The 23088-nt window shown below is 34.2% G+C and overlaps 1 protein-coding gene across 4 annotated transcripts in view; it reads right to left on the bottom strand.

Annotated features, from left to right (window-relative positions):
* Nucleotides 1–18426, bottom strand: part of LOC149805151 (serine palmitoyltransferase 2-like) — a 58674-nt gene extending 40248 nt beyond the window's left edge. Inside the window, exons 1-4 of one of the 4 annotated variants that reach the window (XM_089947889.1) lie at nt 18268–18426; nt 14940–14988; nt 8895–9065; nt 1126–1280 (exon numbers count right to left, since the gene is read on the bottom strand). In XM_089947889.1, coding sequence (XP_089804015.1) covers nt 1126–1280; nt 8895–9065; nt 14940–14988; nt 18268–18329 — 437 coding nt within the window. In that variant the 5' untranslated portion in view covers nt 18330–18426. Of the gene's footprint in view, nt 1–1125; nt 1281–8894; nt 9066–14939; nt 14989–15043; nt 17309–17819; nt 17852–18267 lie in introns of those variants that run through there. The other 3 variants (XM_089947890.1, XM_089947887.1, XM_089947888.1) reach the window with 3 other exon arrangements.
* Between the last annotated feature and the right edge of the window lie 4662 nt (nt 18427–23088).

Raw genomic sequence — 23088 nt, 5'->3', positions numbered from 1 at the left:
ACCACAGTTATTAATACTGCTGAGAATGTGAAATATACATTAGGATATGTACATGAATGATGAGGAACACTGATTACAATTCAAATGCAAAATGAAAACTTGTGTAAAGTTGTAATGACTCTAACTGATGTATAGCAATAGCACTGTCAATATCCTTCTTTATTTGACAAAGCATACATTAATTTCACATTTATATATGCATTTTTGCATACATATATATATATATATATATATATATATATATATATATATATATCCTAACTGCTAAATAATCAGCATATTAGTCATGCTTTCTCAAAGCCCATTTCAATCAGGACTCTTCAAAGTGATACTCTGTCATGTAGGCAGATAGGCCATTTAGCGCGAATTGGCTTAAAGGTAGTTGTCTTCAGGTCAACCAAGACCTGATCTGAATATACACCTTCACTGTCCGTATCTTTCCAATTTATGTTTAATGTATTTTGCAACAATTTCTTCATCACCAATTATTACAACATGTGCATTAATAACACCGCCATTAAAACTTTATGGATTTAACTTTGGACCACAAGGTCAAGGTTACCAATCATCTAGGAGTTCCCATGTGGTGATTTTGGCAGGATAGTTTTGATCAAAAGAGGTTTACAGTCACTGATATTGTTCAAGCGCCTAATCCGTAACTGTTGAGAACTTTAGGATTTGATAGTTATCTTAAGAACACATGAGAACCTAATTACTTATCAGGTTACATTAGTGGTATTAAATGTATTGGCTTAGATGTGTGGAAAATGAAGGAGGCATTAAAATTAAGAAAGCATTAAGATTTCTGCATTTATGCCAGATGTTAGCAATGAAAAAATTAATCAACTGAATAATTGCAACACAGAGAATGTTGGCATAATCCCTGACATGCATTTATAAAAAAATCATTATTTAACAACAGATCCACAAAATTAGATATCCAAGAATATGTACTTTGTATCCAAACCATGAAATATGAAATCCACAAAAATAAAGTGTTTCACAGCATAAAGAACTTTAAGAAATTCTTCTCAAGCAAATATTACCTGCCAACTCTTAATACAGGTAGCAGTATGACGATTTGGTGAGCAAATAATCAAGAATAATTCTGAAACATTCACATACATAAAGTTCCAGCCATGATCATTTGTTGTTCTCTCCAGGATCTCCATCTCAGCTCCAGCCACACTGCATATTGGCCGATTCCAGCAGTCTCTGATTCGTCTGTACAGATTCCTAGTGTAAAAACTTTCCCAGCTCTGGTAAAGGGGAACAAAACCCTGCAGAGACAAATAAAACTTTGCTTATTGAAAACTAAATGAGATCAACAGCAATAGAAAAGCATATGTAATGTCAAGCTTGTGATAACTCATTGCAAGTTGGGGGTTTTTATTAAAAAAAATTATTATCAAAGTTTCTTTGGACTTCCTCATAGTGCATTAAACAACAATAATACATCATATGATAAATTCTTAAGTTCTGATTAGCTGACTAATGGTATTTATTTTATTTCAGTATGCATTTCCCTCAAGTCCAAAATCCTAGACCCGGATAGGGTTATTACACCTGTCCCACTAGGCACTATTGCTACATCACATTACATCCTGTGAATTACTTTTCTATCATTGCCTTCTTCCTTGAGAACAGCTCTCCTAAAGTGTTGTTGACTTAAGGACTATACCCAGTAGCAATACTGTAGGAGATCAGTTCAGGGAGAAAGCAAAAACAGAATAATATTTACTGAAGGCTCATAAAATTGAAGATAAAGTTGCCTGAAAGGAAATGGAGGCATTCCATCCCATATGCTTGGGTGGATACTCAGTGTCCCTGACTAATTTTGTTATCATTGTAATTCATCAGAAGGAAAATTTCTGGCTAATGGATTAGTTCAACAGATCACTGTGTCTTGTCAGTATGAGGTTTATATACTCCCCAGTACCCAGTGCAGACTAACTTTTTGGCCATGTGACATATGCACAACTGGTTGATAGTAAGAAAAGATGTCACAAAAGCTTTGTGTACTTCCTTTGAATGATATTATCATTTAATGCCAATGGAACTTGAGCGTCATTAGAGATATAAAAAAAACAAACAAGAGTCTCTCGAAGGGACTGGCGCTCTACTGCCTGAAAAAGAATTTCCAGGAATTCAAAATTAAGAGCATTTCATTCTTTTTAACTGCAAAGTGTTTGAACATAATTTTTAAGATGACTGCTTTGGCAACAATCCTAGACATCCAAATGGAATCCAGTACTCAAAATATTTGACAGTCAGATACCCAAGATCCCTCTCATTTCAAACTGATCCAATCCTGTACTCTAAGTGAAGTGCCCATCCAGCTTGCTGACAAAAAAAAAATCTATTTGCCTGAGAAAACTTTTTTCTTTCTGAAACAGCATTAAGAATCTTTTTTATTCCACTTCCTATAAAATGTAAGAAAAGAGATAGAAGTGTTGAGAAGAAGAGATTAAGAAACAGAAGTACTGTAAGAGTATAAGTATATAATAGGCATTGGTGTAAATCTTGTTAAACTAGTTTAAGGTATGTACAAAAATTTAAGATGACTTGTATCAAAATATAACCAAGATATAATTTAAGATTGTATATACATCAACTGATTTATATAAAATACATTGAAACCATTTCATCCAACAGACAGAAACGACCTTTGTTATACTACCAAAATTAATAAATGCATGCCAGTCAGATACAAAACATTCCAGTTTATTATTTCTTCTGGCCAATTCCATCTCACAAATTAATTTTTGTTTTAAAATTTAAACAAAGGTAGGGATGAAGGTTTTCTTTCAAAGCACATAATATATATGTATCTTTTAGATATCAGCAATATAAAATTAATTACAATGCCTGCTTCTAACATACTGACAATTATTCCTGCAAGTGAAAAGCTATACAGAAAATTACTTGTAGTGTTGTTTTTAATCCACTGGCTTCAATCAATCCAACACTGTTTTACAGATGAAGATTCCCAAAAATGAAGAATTATTGTTTCAGGTGAATCCATACAAAAAGAACATTTGTTATTAGTTGCCATATCAAATGTTTCTAGAAATGTGATTGTTACAAGAACCCTATGCAGTAATTTATTCTGAAACCAAATACCATTTATAAATAGAATACCTTTTTCTAACCCATTTTTGGTAAATAACATAGACCCTGACCTTAATATTTTTATTAACTATTAGGGCCAAAGTAAGAAAATCTGAAAAAGTCTTTGGAATAAAACTTTTAGAGTGTATGTTATAAGAAATAAAAACATCCTTCCAAAATATATTATCAACATCTTCTGCATTCCTTTCTTTATAAATGATAACAAATTTGTTAAATTCCTTCAAAAATTTAAAACAGTGAAACAGTAGTTTAATACTCCATTTTGTATTACTGGTAACTATTCTTCTGACCCAGATATTTTGAGAGAGAAAAAAATGAAATTTGTTAAGTTAGTCACTGCAAGTCACCCTTCTTCGTAAATTTTATTTATTACTTTTCTTTTTATCTTGTCAAATGTCCCTTTCAGCAAGTACCTGTAGATTAAAACTAATTTTTTAATGAACTATTATTGACGATTTGGAAACTTGTTAATGTGATGTAATTTTGATAAAGCAAGTGATTTTATCTCAAAAATATTTCCATGGGGGTAAGAATTCTCTTTGACCACAGAGTCAGTAGTATTTTGGTAACAATTAATTTACTATCAAAATTAATATTTATCATGTGACTTAAATTTGTAGAAGATAGTGCCCAATATATATATATATATATATATATATATATATATATATATATATATATATATATATATATATATATATATTTGTTTGCAGGGCAGCTAAAGCTTTGGACAAAGATATCTTTCCCTCTAATTCTTGGCTGTTTTGTATTTAATTTCGCAATATCAGTCATCAAGTATTAAGTTGAGAATTGAGATCTCTGTTTTCAAAATCACCTGAGGCATACAGATTTTGATCATACTAGGATTGTGTCTCTTCAAGTATTTATTTTTGGTTGGTAAGGGATAGTGTTGTCACTTTTATGATACTGTTCATACATTTGCTCAGATAGTTTCGATTTTCTAAGCTGTAAAAATATTTCATCATTTTCTCACCCCCTTCAATCCATCTAGCTCTAGACCTAATACTATGATCTTTAAACTCTTCCTGACATAATTTTTGTAATTCATTTTGTTTTTCACATAACAAAAGTTAGCATTTATTATTTCATTACCACTGATAAATTATTAATCACTTAATATCATTCTCTTTAATCTATCTCTGATTTTTTTCTTAAATTAGGAATAAGATATTATTTTTACTCTAAACTTCAAAACATAATTGGTCATTTATCCTAGATTATGTTTCATCATTTGGAATATCACCGACATCATTTTGGACATAAATATCACACAAATATTGTAATTTGATGTTTACTTATTTCTTTTATATTTTCATTATGTGTCTTGTCTTTAAGTAGTGAGTGACTGAACTTCCAAAATGATTTTCCCTTCTTAAGTTCCATATTTTATACACACTGATGTTAAAAGAGAATGATCCGTTCAATACCCTTGTACAATATCTGCCGCTTCAATAAATGGAAGCAAGTTCTCCAAAATCAGGAGTAAAACTAGCCTTGCTCCTTTGTTTCTACCCATCCAAGTGTGTCTTTTCTTTTCTCCATGAATTTCTCTCCAGATTTCAATGAGTCCAAATTCATTTGTGATCTCTATCAGTTCCTCTCTTGACCTTGGGTTGTTCAGTCTGACATAATTATAGGTATCATGTTTTTTATTTATAACTATATTAAAATCTCTTCCCATGATTATCAAGTTAACACAATGTCATTTAAGTCAGTTTTCAACTATTGATAAAAATCAGGAGAGTATTTAGACCATAATGTTATGTTCTTATTAGTTTCCTCCTGTCTCTTTTGTATTTGCTTTACTTTAAATTCAAAATTATTGTTAAAAAGACCTGCTACTACTCAAGATAGACTTGAAAAATTGCTATAAAAAAGCATTCATATACCCACTGACTATGTATATAATACTCTTCTTTTTGAAGGAAATGTGTATCTGGTACAAAATAAAATGAAAACTGCTTTTGCTTTAAAAGATGCAAGACAACTCTTGTCTGATAAATCTTTGACGAAATGCATACATTTTTGTTGTCAAGCTGTTGAAAGACTAGTAATTATCCCCATGTACCTTTCTGAAGATTCTCTACTAACCACGTCAGTCAAAAGCTGTAAACTTTTTATACAAAGCAAAGTATGCAGCCTATGAATAGGGAACATTGTGTCTTTATTAATGAATGGGAACATATTGTCTTTATTACCTATAATTAGTGCTTACTTGAGTTTAATATACATGTGATTCTATCAGCAGCAAGATGAAAATGCTGTTTTTAAGGCTGTCTATTGCATATATAGTTTATAGGTGATATCATTTTCAAGATGGCTACCATAATAGTTTTATTTGGTATCCAAGCAGAATCATTTTCATCGAGGACCAACTGTGCATCATAAGAAGTCTTTTGAGAAACCCCATGTTGATATGACCGTCCATTCAGAAGTATGTACCAAAGTTTCAAGATGGTTTATGTGGTGGGCATACTGGATGTCTGATCAGCATGGTTTTCATTTAGGACCAACTAGACCTTGAAATGAATGTGTGTGTAATGAATGTGTGTGTAAAGTTTCATGACAATACTCCAGGTAATTTAGGAGGGTTTGTGATAAACTTGTGGCAATGGACACTGGATGTCAGAAAACAGGCCATCTCATAAGCTCTTTTGGCCTAAAACAGCAGAGCTAAAACCAAAATATTCAGTTGGGGGGGTAGGTGGGTTAAGAAGAAGCGGCTCAACAACTCCTAAAATATTCACTGAATAGTAAAGAATTTATGTTAGTGACACCAAATAATGTTAGAGTTTGAACACAATAGCACAAAACTGCCACAGTGACGTACATGTTTTAGCTGTTTTCAAATCAGCCAATGTAACCCGAATCTTTGTGTGGTTCTTAGATTATCCAGTGGGTTGACATGTGGATGTGTTTCCTACTTCCACTTGTCAATAATGACAATGAACATAAGGGTGGATTAGGATCAATCAGATGAATTCATTCAAATTTATATGGTTCTTTTGTCCCATTGATTGTTGTGTTTGTTGAATATGTTCTCAAGTGAAGTTACATGTACTTGATCAAACATATTTCGATCACATCAACCGTTCTTTCATTTGAAGCATTAGTATCACCTGGAAGAAAAATGAATGAACTCTCTGTACTGTCTGTAACTGAAGTGGGATCATCTAGAGTAATATCCTGACGACCTAATCCTTCATCAAGTACTAATTAGGTTGTTTATAAATACTCAACACTGGTGGATTAAACAATCAGGATTTTATGGAATGTCTCCAGATTATTATTTATATCTTCATTACAGTTGTACATCTTGTTGCAATGGTGGTAGTACACCCACCTGTATTCCAGTGTGGATGACATCAGAGTATTGATCCAAGGATTGGCTAGTGTTTATAATTCAACAGACGAAACACTGAGACAGCAAGTTTTGCTGGTGTAGACGTCCTTGTGCAATGCTGTCATTATGATGATTGATATCAGTCTCACAAAGTCAGATCAGTTATGGAACCAGTATGGCTTCTCCAACAAAGTTAAAAATTATAGCAAAAGACAATGAGAGCACAAACACCTAGGTTATCAAGGGAGAAAAATAATAAAGAAATAAATTATAATTTGGAAAGCTGTTACATGCTCATCTACTCTCTTGCATGTGTAAAAGTCAGCCTATTCAGCTATATTAAAAATTCATATAAAATAAAACCTAATTATCCAGTACTGGTATACTACTGAATTGTTTAAAATCTTGCTTAAGTGTAAACTCCTGTCTACCTAAGCATGGCCTTGACCTTTGCTGATCATGAATGTGAACAGTGTTCCAGAAACTGGACAAGAAAAGATAAGATATGATTTCTTCAAACTATCAATACCCTGAAACATAGTATTTATAGGTCTGATAAACTTAAAACTACCAGCAATAATGTATCAATATATTGGCAGTGCTCCAGCTAGGATTGGTGGGGGGATTGGGAGATAGACTTTTCCAAGAAAAATGAAATGGGCATTTCCATTAAGGTGTCATATTTTTCATTTTGTCAATTATATTTGTGGAAAAGATCAAATTCTATTTGAAAGCTTACAAGTATATAAACTCAAATTAAAGCTGTCCAAGTGAGTAGGTCAAATAGGATCAATTCAGTTTTATTTTATTTCATACTATTATTAAATTGATTGTTGTGTTGAATATGTTCTCAAATAAATTTACCTGATCAAACTTATTTCAATTATGTTAACAACTCTGCTGTTTGAAGGATCAGTACCTATGCACTGACTGTAATTTAGGTGAGTTTATCTGGACTAATATCCAGTCAACCTTGGACTCAAACTAGTACTGATTTGGTTGTTGACAAATACTTGCTCAACACTGGTGGGTGAATGGATGAATCAATCACGTTCTGGTGGAATTTCTGTAGATTTTTATTTAGATCTTCATTACCATTATACACCTTACATCAATGGTGGCAGTACACCTGTATTCCAATGTGTATGACATCAGAGTGTGCTCCAATGATTGGCAGTGTTAATAATAAATTCAACAGATGGCATACTGATACATACATTTTATTGGTGTAATCTTACTCATGCAATGCTGTCATTATGATAGAGTGACATGATGATAATTTATATCAGTCTTGCAAAGTGAGGTCAGTCTGAAGTATGGCTTCTCCAACAAAGAGTTAAAAATTGTAGCAAAACACCACAGAGGCATAAGAATATAGGTTATCATGACAGGAAAATAATAAAGAAATAATCTGAAGCCTGTTTCATATTCATCTACCCTGTTGAGTGTGTGTGTGTAAAATTCAGGCTGTTAAGTTATTTGAAGGTTTCATATAAAATAGAATCTATTTATCTAGTGCTAATATACTTCTGCAGTGTTTACAAACTTGCTTAAGTGTTGACGAGAATCTCCTGTCTACCTAAGCACAGCCTTGACCTTTACTGCTCATTAATGATAACAAGTGTTCCAGAACCTGGATAAGAAATGATCAAATAACATTTCTTCAAAACAATCAATACCTTTGTTGAAAAAGGTGTTACCAGTGAAAAAAATGGGATTTATAGCACAGTTAACCTACAACTACAACAAGGAATATATTACGTTATTGGCAGTGCACCGGGTGGGACTGGGGGCAGGGTGTGTGAAAGAGAGATCAGCTTTCCCAAGATAAATGAAATGGGCATATCCATCAAAATATATTTAAATTATTTTAATTTTTTTTGTGGAAAAGATCAAATTCTATTTGAAAGGGTACATGTAAACGAAACAAAAATTAAAAATGTTCTAGTGAGAAGAGACCCGTTTGTAATAAAGTCTACACAGGGGTTTACTTAGAATTAAGCAAAAGGGAAAAGGTGAAATATGTATGCATGTCTGTGTGTATTGGGTTTAATGGTATGCCAGCACAATACAATGTTCTTAAAATAAAAGAACTGCAAAAAATGGGAAGAAGATAAAAGAAAGGAAAGCATCGAGTCCAAACTACTACTGATAGTCAGAAGTGAATTTATTCAAGATTGGTCTAAATAAAATAAAAGCATTCTTTATAAATGAAATGAAAATCTGCAACAACTACTACTAATTACTATTATTTATTATTATTATTACTTACTTACTTCTAGCATGTGGGGCTATACAGTATTAATAATCATCTGGCAAGGGAACTTACATGCACAGCAGTACATCCACAAATTTACTTGAAAACAACAAAGTCAAATCTCATCATTCATATACTTACTGGCAACCTGGGTTCTGTACACGATTTAATCTTTTCTATGCCAATGTCTCGGAGAAAATCCCTGATATGACCAAACACCACCAGCAAGCCATAGCCCAAATAGGTCCATATAGCTATGTGCAATGGTGTCTCTTCAAATGACTCAAAGTAGGCCCCACTCCCATCCTCTGTCTGAGAAAAAGTGAAAAACAAAATGAGACAGGTTTGAACTTTATATTGTGCTTTATGTTCTGAAGCAGTAGTAATAATATTGGACAACCGATCAGCACCATCTTCATTTAGGACAAACTAGATATCATACGCAGTCTCTCAGAAAATTGCATGTTGATATGACCATCCATTCTGAAAGAAGAATGACAAGATTTTCAAGATGGCTATTGTGGTGGCTATACTGGATGTCAGAGCAGCTCCATTTTCATTTAGGACCAACTAGACCTTGGAATAAAAGTTGATGTGAAGTTTCAAAACAATCCTCTAAGTAGTTTAAAAGAAGTAGCATTAACAAATTTGTGTTAATGGATAATGGAAGATGGACAAAAGGCTATCCTCTAAGTAGTTTAAAAGAAGTAGCATTAACAAATTTGTGTTAATGGATAATGGAAGATGGACAAAAGGCTATCCTCTAAATAGTTCAAAGAAGTAGCATTAACAAATTTGTGCTAATGGATAATGGAAGATGGACAAAAGGCTATCCTCTAAATAGTTCAAAGAAGTAGCATTAACAAATTTGTGCTAATGGATAATGGACGATGGACAAAAGGCTATCCTCTAAATAGTTCAAAGAAGTAGCATTAACAAATTTGTGTTAATGGATAATGGAAGATGGACAAAAGGCTATCCTCTAAGTAGTTTAAAAGAAGTAACATTAACAAATTTGTGTTAATGGATAATGGAAGATGGACAAAAGGCTATCCTCTAAATAGTTCAAAGAAGTAGCATTAACAAATTTGTGTTAATGGATAATGGAAGATGGACAAAAGGCTATCCTCTAAGTAGTTTAAAAGAAGTAGCATTAACAAATTTGTGTTAATGGATAATGGAAGATGGACAAAAGGCTATCCTCTAAATAGTTCAAAGAAGTAGCATTAACAAATTTGTGCTAACGGATAATGGAAGATGGACAAAAGGCTATCCTCTAAATAGTTCAAAGAAGTAGCATTAACAAATTTGTGTTAATGGATAATGGAAGATGGACAAAAGGCTATCCTCTAAATAGTTCAAAGAAGTAGCATTAACAAATTTGTGTTAATGGATAATGGAAGATGGACAAAAGGCTATCCTCTAAGTAGTTTAAAAGAAGTAGCATTAACAAATTTGTGTTAATGGATAATGGAAGATGGACAAAAGGCTATCCTCTAAATAGTTCAAAGAAGTAGCATTAACAAATTTGTGTTAATGGATAATGGAAGATGGACAAAAGGCTATCCTCTAAATAGTTCAAAGAAGTAGCATTAACAAATTTGTGTTAATGGATAATGGAAGATGGACAAAAGGCTATCCTCTAAGTAGTTTAAAAGAAGTAGCATTAACAAATTTGTGTTAATGGATAATGGAAGATGGACAAAAGGCTATCCTCTAAATAGTTCAAAGAAGTAGCATTAACAAATTTGTGCTAATGGATAATGGAAGATGGACAAAAGGCTATCCTCTAAATAGTTCAAAGAAGTAGCATTAACAAATTTGTGTTAATGGATAATGGAAGATGGACAAAAGGCTATCCTCTAAGTAGTTTAAAAGAAGTAGCATTAACAAATTTGTGTTAATGGATAATGGAAGATGGACAAAAGGCTATCCTCTAAATAGTTCAAAGAAGTAGCATTAACAAATTTGTGCTAATGGATAATGGAAGATGGACAAAAGGCTATCCTCTAAATAGTTCAAAGAAGTAGCATTAACAAATTTGTGTTAATGGATAATGGAAGATGGACAAAAGGCTATCCTCTAAATAGTTCAAAGAAGTAGCATTAACAAATTTGTGCTAATGGATAATGGAAGATGGACAAAAGGCTATCCTCTAAATAGTTCAAAGAAGTAGCATTAACAAATTTGTGCTAATGGATAATGGAAGATGGACAAAAGGCTATCCTCTAAATAGTTCAAAGAAGTAGCATTAACAAATTTGTACTAATGGATAATGGAAGATGGACAAAAGGCTATCCTCTAAATAGTTCAAAGAAGTAGCATTAACAAATTTGTGCTAATGGATAATGGAAGATGGACAAAAGGCTATCCTCTAAATAGTTCAAAGAAGTAGCATTAACAAATTTGTGCTAACGGATAATGGAAGATGGACAAAAGGCTATCCTCTAAATAGTTCAAAGAAGTAGCATTAACAAATTTGTGCTAACGGATAATGGAAGATGGACAAAAGGCTATCCTCTAAATAGTTCAAAGAAGTAGCATTAACAAATTTGTGTTAACGGATAATGGAAGATGGGCAAAAGGCTATCCTCTAAATAGTTCAAAGAAGTAGCATTAACAAATTCGTGTTAATGGATAATGGAAGATGGGCAAAAGGCTATCCTCTAAATAGTTCAAAGAAGTAGTATTAACAAATTCGTGTTAATGGATAAAGGAAGATGGACAAAAGGCTATCCTCTAAATAGTTCAAAGAAGTAGCATTAACAAATTTGTGCTAATGGATAATGGAAGATGGACAAAAGGCTATCCTCTAAATAGTTCAAAGAAGTAGTATTAACAAATTTGTGTTAATGGATAATGGAAGATGGACAAAAGGCTATCCTCTAAATAGTTCAAAGAAGTAGCATTAACAAATTTGTGCTAATGGATAATGGAAGATGGACAAAAGGCTATCCTCTAAATAGTTCAAAGAAGTAGCATTAACAAATTTGTGCTAATGGATAATGGAAGATGGACAAAAGGCTATCCTCTAAATAGTTCAAAGAAGTAGCATTAACAAATTTGTATTAATGGATAATGGAAGATGGACAAAAGGCTATCCTCTAATTAGTTCAAAGAAGTAGCATTGACAAATTTGTGCTAATGGATAATTGAAGATGGACAAAAGGCTATCCTCTAAATAGTTCAAAGAAGCAGCATTAACAAATTTGTGCTAATGGATAATGGACAATGGACAAAAGGCTATCCTCTGAATAGTTCAAAGAAGTAGCATTAACAAATTTGTGCTAATGGATAATGGAAGATGGACAAAAGGCTATCCTCTAAATAGTTCAAAGAAGTAGCATTAACAAATTTGTGCTAATGGATAATGGACAATGGACAAAAGGCTATCCTCTAAATAGTTCAAAGAAGTAGCATTAACAAATTTGTATTAATGGATAATGGAAGATGGACAAAAGGCTATCCTCTAATTAGTTCAAAGAAGTAGCGTTAACAAATTTGTGCTAATGGATAATTGAAGATGGACAAAAGGCTATCCTCTAAATAGTTCAAAGAAGCAGCATTAACAAATTTGTGCTAATGGATAATGGAAGATGGACAAAAGGCTATCCTCTGAATAGTTCAAAGAAGTAGCATTAACAAATTTGTGCTAATGGATAATGGAAGATGGACAAAAGGCTATCCTCTAAATAGTTCAAAGAAGTAGTATTAACAAATTTGTGTTAATGGATAATGGAAGATGGACAGATCATTATTAAAGTATGAAATGTTTTAGTGGCACATGTCTGAGCATAAAATGTACTGTACAAAAGTACACAATGCCCCGGTCCACTGACAGCATTCTTATTAAGCCTATATAATATTATAAATCAACAATTGCTTATGCAGGTATCAAATTAAATGAGAACTGAATTTTTGGAAGCAGCCAGCTTTTGAACCAAATGCTTCATATGGAACATTTTCAACCAAAGTTTTATTTACATGTAGAACCAAGCTCTGCCCCAAACAACACTTATCATGCATTTGAACTATAATATGAAGCATTAGTTACAAGTATGATTATAAATATTTAGTTGTTAGAGATCTCTTCTTCCTAATATCATTTTGTTAAGAACACAAGTAATAGGTTACCATGAACATAAAAATTAACCTCAACAATTAAAAAAGAAAAGTGATCTGCCAATAAATATTTACCAAATTTGTTTACCTTTCATGGTTGCATTACAATATCCCAAATTCACCCTTTCATACATCACACAAAGTTTATATGACTTGTCATTCAGATTCAATCCTCAGTGGCAGAATTCAACAGACACAATATGGACACGAGATATAATAATAATAATAATAACAATAATAATAATAATAATAATAATAATAATGAGGACTTTGTAGAGTGACTAATCTTTAGAAGCTCTAAGAGTTTTACAGCACGTGGGTCGGTGGTTCTTTATGGGGTTTTCCCGGGTTCTTCCTCCACCATTAATACTGGCCGCCATGTATAGCCTATCGTGTGCTGAAAAATGGCGTTAAACCCTACAACAACAACAACAACCATGAACATAAAATTAACCTCAACAATTAAAAAAGAAAAGAAAGTGATCTGCCAATAAATATTTACCAAATTTGTTTACCTTTCATGGTTGCATTACAATATTTCCAAATACATCCTTTCATATATCACAAAAAGCTTATATGATTTGTCAGTCAGATTCAACCCTCAGTGGCAGAATTTGATAGATTCAATATGGACATGAGATATTATAATAATAATAATACATGTAATAATAATAATAATAAGGAGGACTTTGTATAGTGCCTAATCTTTAGAAGCTCTAAGCGCTTTACAGCACTGGACAACACCTATACTGTATAATGATATGATTACAAAACTACAAACATCATAAAATTAGAAAACAGAAAACATTATGAAAATATTTAAGGTAAGGAAACAATATTAGGTCTTTAAGTCTGTTCTTGAAATCAAAATAGATGAGTTTTAAGAGTACTCTTGAATGAGATCACTGTGTCTTTGTGTCTAAGTTCAGTTGGCAATTCATTCCACATTGCTGGGCCCTGGTATGCAAAAGAACGTTGTCCATATGATTTTATTTTCATAGTGGGAATAATGAGTATACGATTGTCAGAAGATGAGCGTAAGTATCTTGCTGGTGTGTACACATGGGTGAGGTTGGATAGGTATGTTGGACTGGAGCCTGTCAGTGAAACGTAGCACAGAGAACAAATTTTATGTTTGATTCTGGATCAAAAGGATAGCCAGTGTAGGGTGCAGAGCAGGGTGGAGGTGTGCTCTGATCGTGGTACTCTAAGGATAATCTGAGCAGCTGTGTTTTGAACTTTTTGAAGTTTCTGGAGTAGATATTGAGATGAACCAGACAGAATTGAGTTACAATAGTCCAGTCTTGAAAGTACAAAGGAACACAAGTTTTTTAGTGGCATCAACTGAAAGATAATAAGGAATGGAGCTGATGCATCTCAGCTCAAGATATGCGGCCTTACATATGTTCATGACATGTTGGTGCAATAAGAGAGTACTGTCACGAGTAATACCTAGGTTTTGTACTGACCATGTGAATTTAATGTTAGTGTTGCTGACATTTTTTGTTTGAGGTAAAGGATGTGAATGAGAAAGTCTTTGTGTTGTAATCAGAATGACTTCAGTTTTATCATCATTCATCTGCAGCTTGTTACATGTCATCCATGATTTCACATCAGAAATGCACCGCTCTACACCTTGGATGATAGCATCAACTTCAGTTGGGTGACTAGATTTGTATATTTGGGTGTCATCAGCGTACAGTTGGTGACACACTGGATGATGATTAATGACACTTGAGAGTGGCTGAGTGTATAGACTGAAGAGAACAGGTCCCAGAACAAACCCCTGTGGAACACCACACCATAAATCAACTGGGCTGGAGTGTATTCCATTTACAGACAAAATCTGTGTCCTGTTTACCAAGTAGGACTTGAACCACAATAAGGTTGTATCATGAATGCCAAATACATGCTTAAATATACTGAAGTAACATTTTCCTTTCTCTAATGGATTGAAATAATGGTAAAATATTCTAATTTGACAATATGATTTAAGATATGTGAAAATTTACAGTTTTTGAATTGTAGAGCTTAATTCATCACTGCCCTTCACATATCATTTACCTTCCACCATTGTAGCACCACGACATCGTCCACGTCAATCATGAAAGCCCTAAATTATAAAGTGAACAAATAAGGTTTTAACTATTTTCATGTTAACATCTCACCATTAGTATCCAGGTTCTTTTTCTGCGTAGGAATATGTAAGTTGGCACTAGAATTTTCCACTGGTCACCAAATTTGGTTGGAAGAAAAATGCATCTTTGATTATTTGGTCTGCCAAAAAAGGACAGCACTGTGGAATTTTCCATTCAAAATCATTAGCCTTTAGTTTTCGCACATCATATGCCAGTGTTTTAATCAATATTTTCATCTTTGTATGAATTACTTTTCGTTTCAAAGTAATAACTGAAATTTTGCTCAAATAATTATTTATTTCTGCAAACTTTGTTTCTTGCATCATAAATCAAGCCATGTAAATACATCACACTAATGGCTGGCAGTTGCCTTGCAATATAATTTAGTTGACAAGATGAGTTACGTTGAATTATCCCATCGCAAAATTTGTTGTTGAAATACATGTACACAATGATCAACCATTGAAACAAATGACACCATTTGGCAATTTTGGCCACTGTGAGCACAACATAAAATATAAATCATATGCTATGTCAAAACATCCAACCCCCCCGAGACTGAACATCCTGGCCAAAGTGTATAAACTGTTGAACTGGCACACTGGTTTTGTGCCAATGGCAATTTATATGCTACGGAAAGTCCATGCCATTTTTCTAGTTCAAATGATTGTGAATGACTGCATAAATATCTTGACTGAATTTTTCATTAGGACATAACTGATATTGGTCAAACTTTGATTCTTTGCATGGTTACCACATGAGCAACTATATATACTTTAAAATCTCTACGTGTAGGATATACAGTAACAGAGAGACAGACAATATTTCCATACTGGACTCAGTGTTTCCCTTTACCCTCATTTGTGCTTCAGAGACCCCCACATTTTCAATTTGACCCCCAGTTTTGATACCAAAGTTTGGTTTTTACTCAGTCTGACCCCCAGTTTTGACACCATGGAGATTTTTGACTCTCACTTTTGCACCACTACAGGATACAATGTCCAAGACTTGTCACTAACCATTTGCAACAATAAAATAATCAGTACTAATTAACAGCTTCTGTTCAAGTTGCATGATTATTACATGTATATACACTATACTTTATACTTACACTATATTAAAACTTTGAATAGGAAAGAATATCACAAAAATTTACGGATCTAATAAATGTCATCCACTCTAGCTAACAGGTTCTGATCAAGCTGCATTCAGATTATATAAACTATATTTTATGCTTACACTATATTAACGTTGATAAAAGAGAATATTCACAATTAAAATGCTAGCTATTAAAACTAAAGATGAAGAAAAAAACTTCATCAGTGTGCACACATATTTTAAAACTTTAGATCAACTGCAAACATTAGAGGTGTGTTGTTGAATGTTAATTTCTAGTTTTGGAGAGTTCACTTCTTTATTTTCAACATGGAATTCTTTTTCAAGATTCTCAGGAGCCAAAGAATGATTTCAACTTTTTCACTGGCTGAATTTTTTGTGTTTATCTATTTTTGTGTCAGGGACATGATGACACTCCTGATAATCCCAACAAAACACCTGCACTACAATGTATGTTCTTAAAATTATCACAAAATAACCATCAAATCAAATAACATATAATCAAAAGAAATACTCATTAACTTTCCAATTTTTTTTCTTCTTAGTTTGATTTAGCATATGTTGTATTTCTGTTTGACACCATTCCGGTGGCCTAGCAATTAGTGGGTCCACCTTAAAAGCAGGAGGTCTTGGTTTTAAGCACAGGCCGAGTCATATTAAAGACTTATAAAACTGGAACCAACAGCAGCCTTGCTAGGTGCTCAGCATTAAGAGATTAGTGTTAGGACTGGTTGGCCTGATGTCAGGATAATATGGCTGAGTGGGACATCATGCTACATCTGCCGCATAATGCCACAGTGCTAGACATCACTACAAACTGCCACACTGCAAACATCGTAGTGATATGCCTGGAAAATTGTTAACGCTACAATAAAAATCCAAATCACACAAATATATTTCTTTTTGCAAATAACACTAACCCTGAAATTAGGTTAGTACTGAAAACAGGTAACATATATTGTAGTAACATTTATTGTAGTACAGTGTATAAGCTCTATCTTTCTACTTTAACATGATTTTAAGAAAATGAAATACCCAAAACTAGCAATCCATATTTAAACTCCCAAAAAGTAAAAATCAATTGATGACTGGGATAAAATCGAATAATTTAATTCACTTATTTTAGCCTCATCTATATTTTCTGATTGAATCTCAATAATGAAACATACTTTGAAATATAAATGATCTAAAAATTTTAATAAACATTCATGAAAAAGCAAAAAATACTACATTTAAACTGTTTTACTTTGCTCTTTTAACTTTAAACAGACACCAGATGACACTGTACTCTCAATATGAAAACAGTCCCTGATCAGAATAAGGGTTGGGTTGGGTGGAGTGGAAATTATGATGTCAGCACAAGAAGAGGGAAATCAGTTGCATTCTCTAAATACTTGAGCAAATGAGAGGTAATAGGGCAACTATTGTGCCTAAATTGGCCACTTGACTTGATTCTGGTCTGTAATTTTGTAAAACAATATACTACCTTCAGTACTTATTATTTTCAAAACTTTCATACCTTTGAAGATAAACACTGAGACCCAAGTGGCCATATTTATCTAATTATTTGTTAATAATACAATACATATGTATCATATTAGAATATCATTTGTTAAGTTACAATGCAATCTAAAGACAAAGAGTTCCTTATCATTAAGAAAAAGTTACATTTCTCATATCTGAATTTCACCTTGACTTCAGCTCCATCCAGATTTACCAACAGGTTCTATCTCTCTTAATATAAAGATAGACCAAATTTAACGTGCCTAATATGAAACGTGCAAGTGTTTGTTTTGACTACACTAAGAGACGCATCATGCACAACAAGAGAGGTAACTCAATGTCAAGGCTAATACAGATTCCAATGCATGGGCGTGGCATGCAGCCGATTGTTTACACTTTATAATAACTTCCTCACGTGAATGATGACATATTGGTCATAATAAACATAGCTATTGAGAACACGAAAATCAGCCTTCATCATTAAATTAACACATTTCATGCCTACCTAATGAAGCAGTGTAATCTGATACCAGTTGGAACAGTAAAATCAATCACATACGCATTATGCGACCTAAATTTCTGAGAAAATAAATGAATTACAGTCACTTTATCAACTTCATATCTTACATACATACCTTATGTCGATCTCCATTTCTGCTGGACGACGTATGTCCTTTCCGACCATTCTGAAAACCATTTACTCTTCCGTTATCATGTACACTTCCATTCGTGAGAGTTCCTTTGGGAGCCATGTTGGAAATAAAACCTAATCTTAACCACCAATACAACTTCATAGGTTCCGGTGTTGTTTCCCACAACAAATCACTGCCATTTAGTTTCCGTTCATTAGTTTCGTACTTTGCACAGGTTCGAATCCCCCCCCCCCCCCCAAAAAAATAGCTTCCCATTTTTTCTAACTTGCTATTTAAAAACAATAAACTTGTATTATCATGTATTCCCTTTATTTTAGTGTATGATTGACAGATGTAATTTAGGCAAAAGAGTAAACTGCTTTGCCTGACTTCAGATGTGCATTTTTTTAAAACAATGCTTGCTCCGCTTGATCGTTTTCTCTGCCAGAACATCAATAGAAGAATTTTTTAAAAAAAACACCCCACCCGATCTCCCTCGAGCTATCGCAAAACTTTAAATTCATTATGGATATTCTAATAAGTGTAAAATTAGTGGACTTTAGACTTCGGTATTCGCACACCCTCCCGTTTCTTTGTACCCCGCCATTTTATATATAAAACACAAAAGGCTTCAAGGTCACAAAAATTTACAAAACTAAGTCTTTTTATTCATTCATTTATAACTTTTAATCTAATAGTTGCCAGGAGATTCAATACACTGTCAACTTGGTGTTTCGAATCAAGCGAAAGTTTCTTTAGTAACACGGTCGCCATATTAGGATAGGCGAGTCTAAGTATACAAGCAACAGCTGTGACAATTCTCCGTTATTAATAATCACCATAATTCTGCCAATTTTAAAGTTACATTTCTTTGAACACATCAACAACAGAGTTCAACCTTTAGTTTGTTCGGTTTGTTTTAGAAGCATTACAATGAGACACTGCAACTATTAAATGCAGACGACAAAGTTTGTACTGATATGGACTGTTCTAGACTACAGAAAATCACGGTGAGCAGTCTGTCTGTTTGTTTAGATGGGGTGCTTCCGTTTGCTTTGAAAAGTGAATGGATCGACAGTGTTAGGGACCCTTTGGTGACAGATTATAAGCTATAAATCAGTGAATGAAATGAATAAGTTTTGTGCATTTTTTATATCCTTGATACTTTTTATTATTATTTTTTTAAATCGGAAGCGGAATACGGGAGGGTGTGCAATTTTTTGTACTGTTCATTGTTCAAAATAATTTCTCGAGCACATGGGAACACATCTGCTTGACACGAGCTTACTATATTAAAAAAAAAGCAATAACCTGGAAGATTTTGTTGTTGTTGTTGTTCTAGGGTTTAACGCCATTTTTCAGCACAAGATAGGTTATACATGGCGGCCAGTATAACTGGTGGAGGAAGAACCCTGGAAAACCCAGGGAAGAACCACCGACTCACGAGAAGCTACTAGCAGGCTTTCTCACGTACCCACCCTAGCCGAGCCTTGGACTCGAACTCAGGCAGACAGAGGTGAGATAGCAGTGATCCGGAACGGTGAACGCTTTAGACCACTCGGCCACTCGGGGACCCAACCTGGAAGAGAAAAAGTCATAGCGAGTGACAAAATTATCTGAGACTACCCTCATGAACCGTTCTGACATAGGACTTTGTCTATCATACTGTCTCTGGATCATGGGGGGTGGGGTGCTCAGGTCTTTTTGTCACTCGCTGTGATTTTTCTTTCGGGTTCTTGCCTTTTTTTTCCAACATTAAGCTCGCGTCGAGTACCTGTGTGTAGGAAATGTCATCTTGGACAGCCGTCTTCTTTAAACAGCACATTGTTCCCCAAATAACACATCAAAAGAAGCATTTGTCACAATACACGAAAAAATACATATAAAGAAAATTTCAGTCACAATACACGTAAGTAGCGTGGAGGTAAGCCAGCATTCTCTACATTGTGCTAGATGCAAATGAACACAACTTCACCATATAACTGTCCCTCTTTCAAAGGTACTTAATAGCCTGGTACCCTGGCATCCCATCATGGTCTGGGCAATGCTGGCTGATTCCTTCGATAGCTGATTCGGTCCAACTTACAGGCTGATTCGCCCCAAATCCCAAGATGATTCGGATCATATGAAACATTAAAAGAAAAACAATGGAACACACATGCCTGTTTTCGCAAGCATAGGAAAAGTATATATATATATATATATATATATATATATATATATATATATATATATATATATATATATATATATATATATATAGATATATATATAAAGGTTGATTTTCAGCTTCGAAATATATATCAGCTTAGTTATTAGCAAATTTCTAGCCGAATTCATAACAAAATAGACATGAGCTATTGCATTTAGATTTTATAACCAAACTAACTTTCCAATGTTTCAAAAATGAGATATTTAAGTTAACTTGTCATAAATCAGTATCAACACTATCAAACAGTAATGCATATACATGAAAACATTTACCCAATGTATTTATCGATTTCTTGTATGAAAAGTTATTCGTGAGTAAATTTATAATATAACGTACTCCGCTTTTATCATTAAATTTTTATCTATTGTTTAATTTTTGTCTCTTAAAAAATAAAATCTCGAACCAGTAAGCCAACTTAAGTAGTGAAGGGGGGCACTTTACGTACAATGGGAATTAGCATTACAGACCCCCCCCCCCCCGGGTTAGATTACGTACAATGGAAATTTAACATGGCTAAAAATCGTGGGTCAGATTACGTACAAGGGGAATTAACATGGCGATAAATCGTGGGTCACTCTACGTACAAGGGGAATTTAACATGGGGAATAGAGTTTGGGCTTGTTTAGGGACAATGGGAATTGAACATGGGATTTTTTTTTTTTTTTAAAAAAAATTTTTAAAAAGGGGTAGACAATTGAAAGGCTATCTCTTTTCGAGAAATATGGCTGGCCCTGAAAAGGGCCTTTGGGTTTATGTTAATGTATTCATTAACATAAAGGGCACCGCATTGGTCTTCTTCTTGTCCTTAGGCTACGTCTCACTGTTGGTCCGTAAATCAGCACTCTTTTCAGGCATCCTTGTCTTTCAACGTAGATCCTACGTATCCACAGGCTGGTGTTTGTCCTGTGGACAACGGTCCACTTCGATCGGACATACATGAGCAAGTCTGTCCGAAACATCATGGAAGACACAAGGGTGGATGACTCAACTGTGGTCCACATCTTGAAGCGACGAGAACAGGTGAATCAATGCAGTGAACGGCGCTTATTTATAGGCAGAGGTAGGATTGAAACGGATTGAGTTCATTCACCAATCCGAACACGCGTTACGAAATTCAGTTAGCCCGCATCCAATCCGAAGAGAGCAGTCTGTGACGTCACGTAGTCAATATGGATTCGCTAGCGCTTGTGTGCAGTCAATCTATGCGACAGTGATTCAACATGACGGAAACTCAGAAAACGGTCCAATGGGGTGCACCAGTAGGGGAGACCGCCCAAGGGAACCCGGACTTACTTTCAGAAGAGGTGAATTGGGATTTTGTGGATTTTCTCTCCTCGCAAGAATTTGTTCCGGAACCTTCGTTACCTTCTTCATTACCGCACGTGGAGAATTTTAGACAGAGACAGAAAGAAGAATTGGAGAAATTTATACAACGACAAAAGGAAGCGGAACAGGCTTTTCTCCTACAGCAACAGCAAGAAGAAGAGGTAAGAAATAAACAACAGCAGCAACAGCAAGAAGAAGAAGTAGCAGCAAAGAATCAAGAGGGTGAAAATCAAACGGTCACGGTACTGTTGGACATTTTAGCGGAGTTAAGAAGTCTGAAACAAATGTATCAGACTTCTTTATTACGACCGAAGAGAATACGACCTTCCCGAGCTAAACACGTCAACCCTGTGACTAAGCCTACCGTACCACCCTTAGTGATTTCAACCCAATCATTATCATCATCATCAACATTACGCAGTCCAGAAGTAGGCCTTGGCCGTGGCAAAGGCTTAAGGCAGTTAAAGTTGATTGCTTAAACTCACCCCTTCACCATGAAGAAAAAGGCCCTTTTCAGGGCCACCCACATTTCTCGAAAAGAAATACAATTTCAATTTGCCAATAACTCCAAAAAAAATAAATAACCCACCCATTTTACCCTTATAGTACGTGTCTGTGTATGAGTGCATGAGTGTACGTTCTTATTTTAAAATCAAAACTCAAAGACACTTACCTTATATCATTAATTTATTCTTTTATCCATTTTTTTACAATCCAATTCACAATTCACAACACAACACTTTAATAAAAAGTTCATTGACTTCTTCTTTCTCCTTTTTTAGTCTCTCTGTTTTTTGAATTTTTTCACCGTCACACTCTTTTCCTCTTCTTCTTCCTCCTCGCTTTCTTCCCTTTTTCTTTTTTTCTCCTGTTTCTTTTTCTTCACTTGTCTTCTTTCTTCCTCAGAAGAATCCCTCTCTTCCTCTGAAGAATCCCTCTCTTCTTCTGAAGAATTCCTCTTTTCTTCTGATTCCTCTTGTTTCTTTTTTGGGCAATCTGGAGACCAATGTCCTTTTTCTTTACAATAATAACAGGTATCTTGACTTTTGTCTTTTTTTGTCCCTGTTTTTGTTCTTTTTTGACGGTCTGGACACTCTGAAGACCAATGCCCTTTCTTCTGACAGATATAGCAAGTATCTTGACTTTTATCTCTAAAGGATGGAGAGTAGTCCGTAGGCTGGTCTGAAGAGAATTTTCTAATGACCCCTCGCAAAGCTCTGACGAAACGTTCCATCTGGTTAGTCTCTTCCATCGTTGTGCTCGGCTTGAGAGTGAAATGAATAGTG

This window comes from Sinohyriopsis cumingii, chromosome 2, assembly GCF_028554795.1.
Source record: "Sinohyriopsis cumingii isolate HCF-2022 chromosome 2, ASM2855479v2, whole genome shotgun sequence".
NCBI classification, from domain to species: Eukaryota; Metazoa; Mollusca; class Bivalvia; order Unionida; family Unionidae; genus Sinohyriopsis; species Sinohyriopsis cumingii.
The sequence above is the reverse complement of the archived record's forward strand: the minus strand, read 5'-3'. Positions and strand labels throughout refer to the sequence as shown.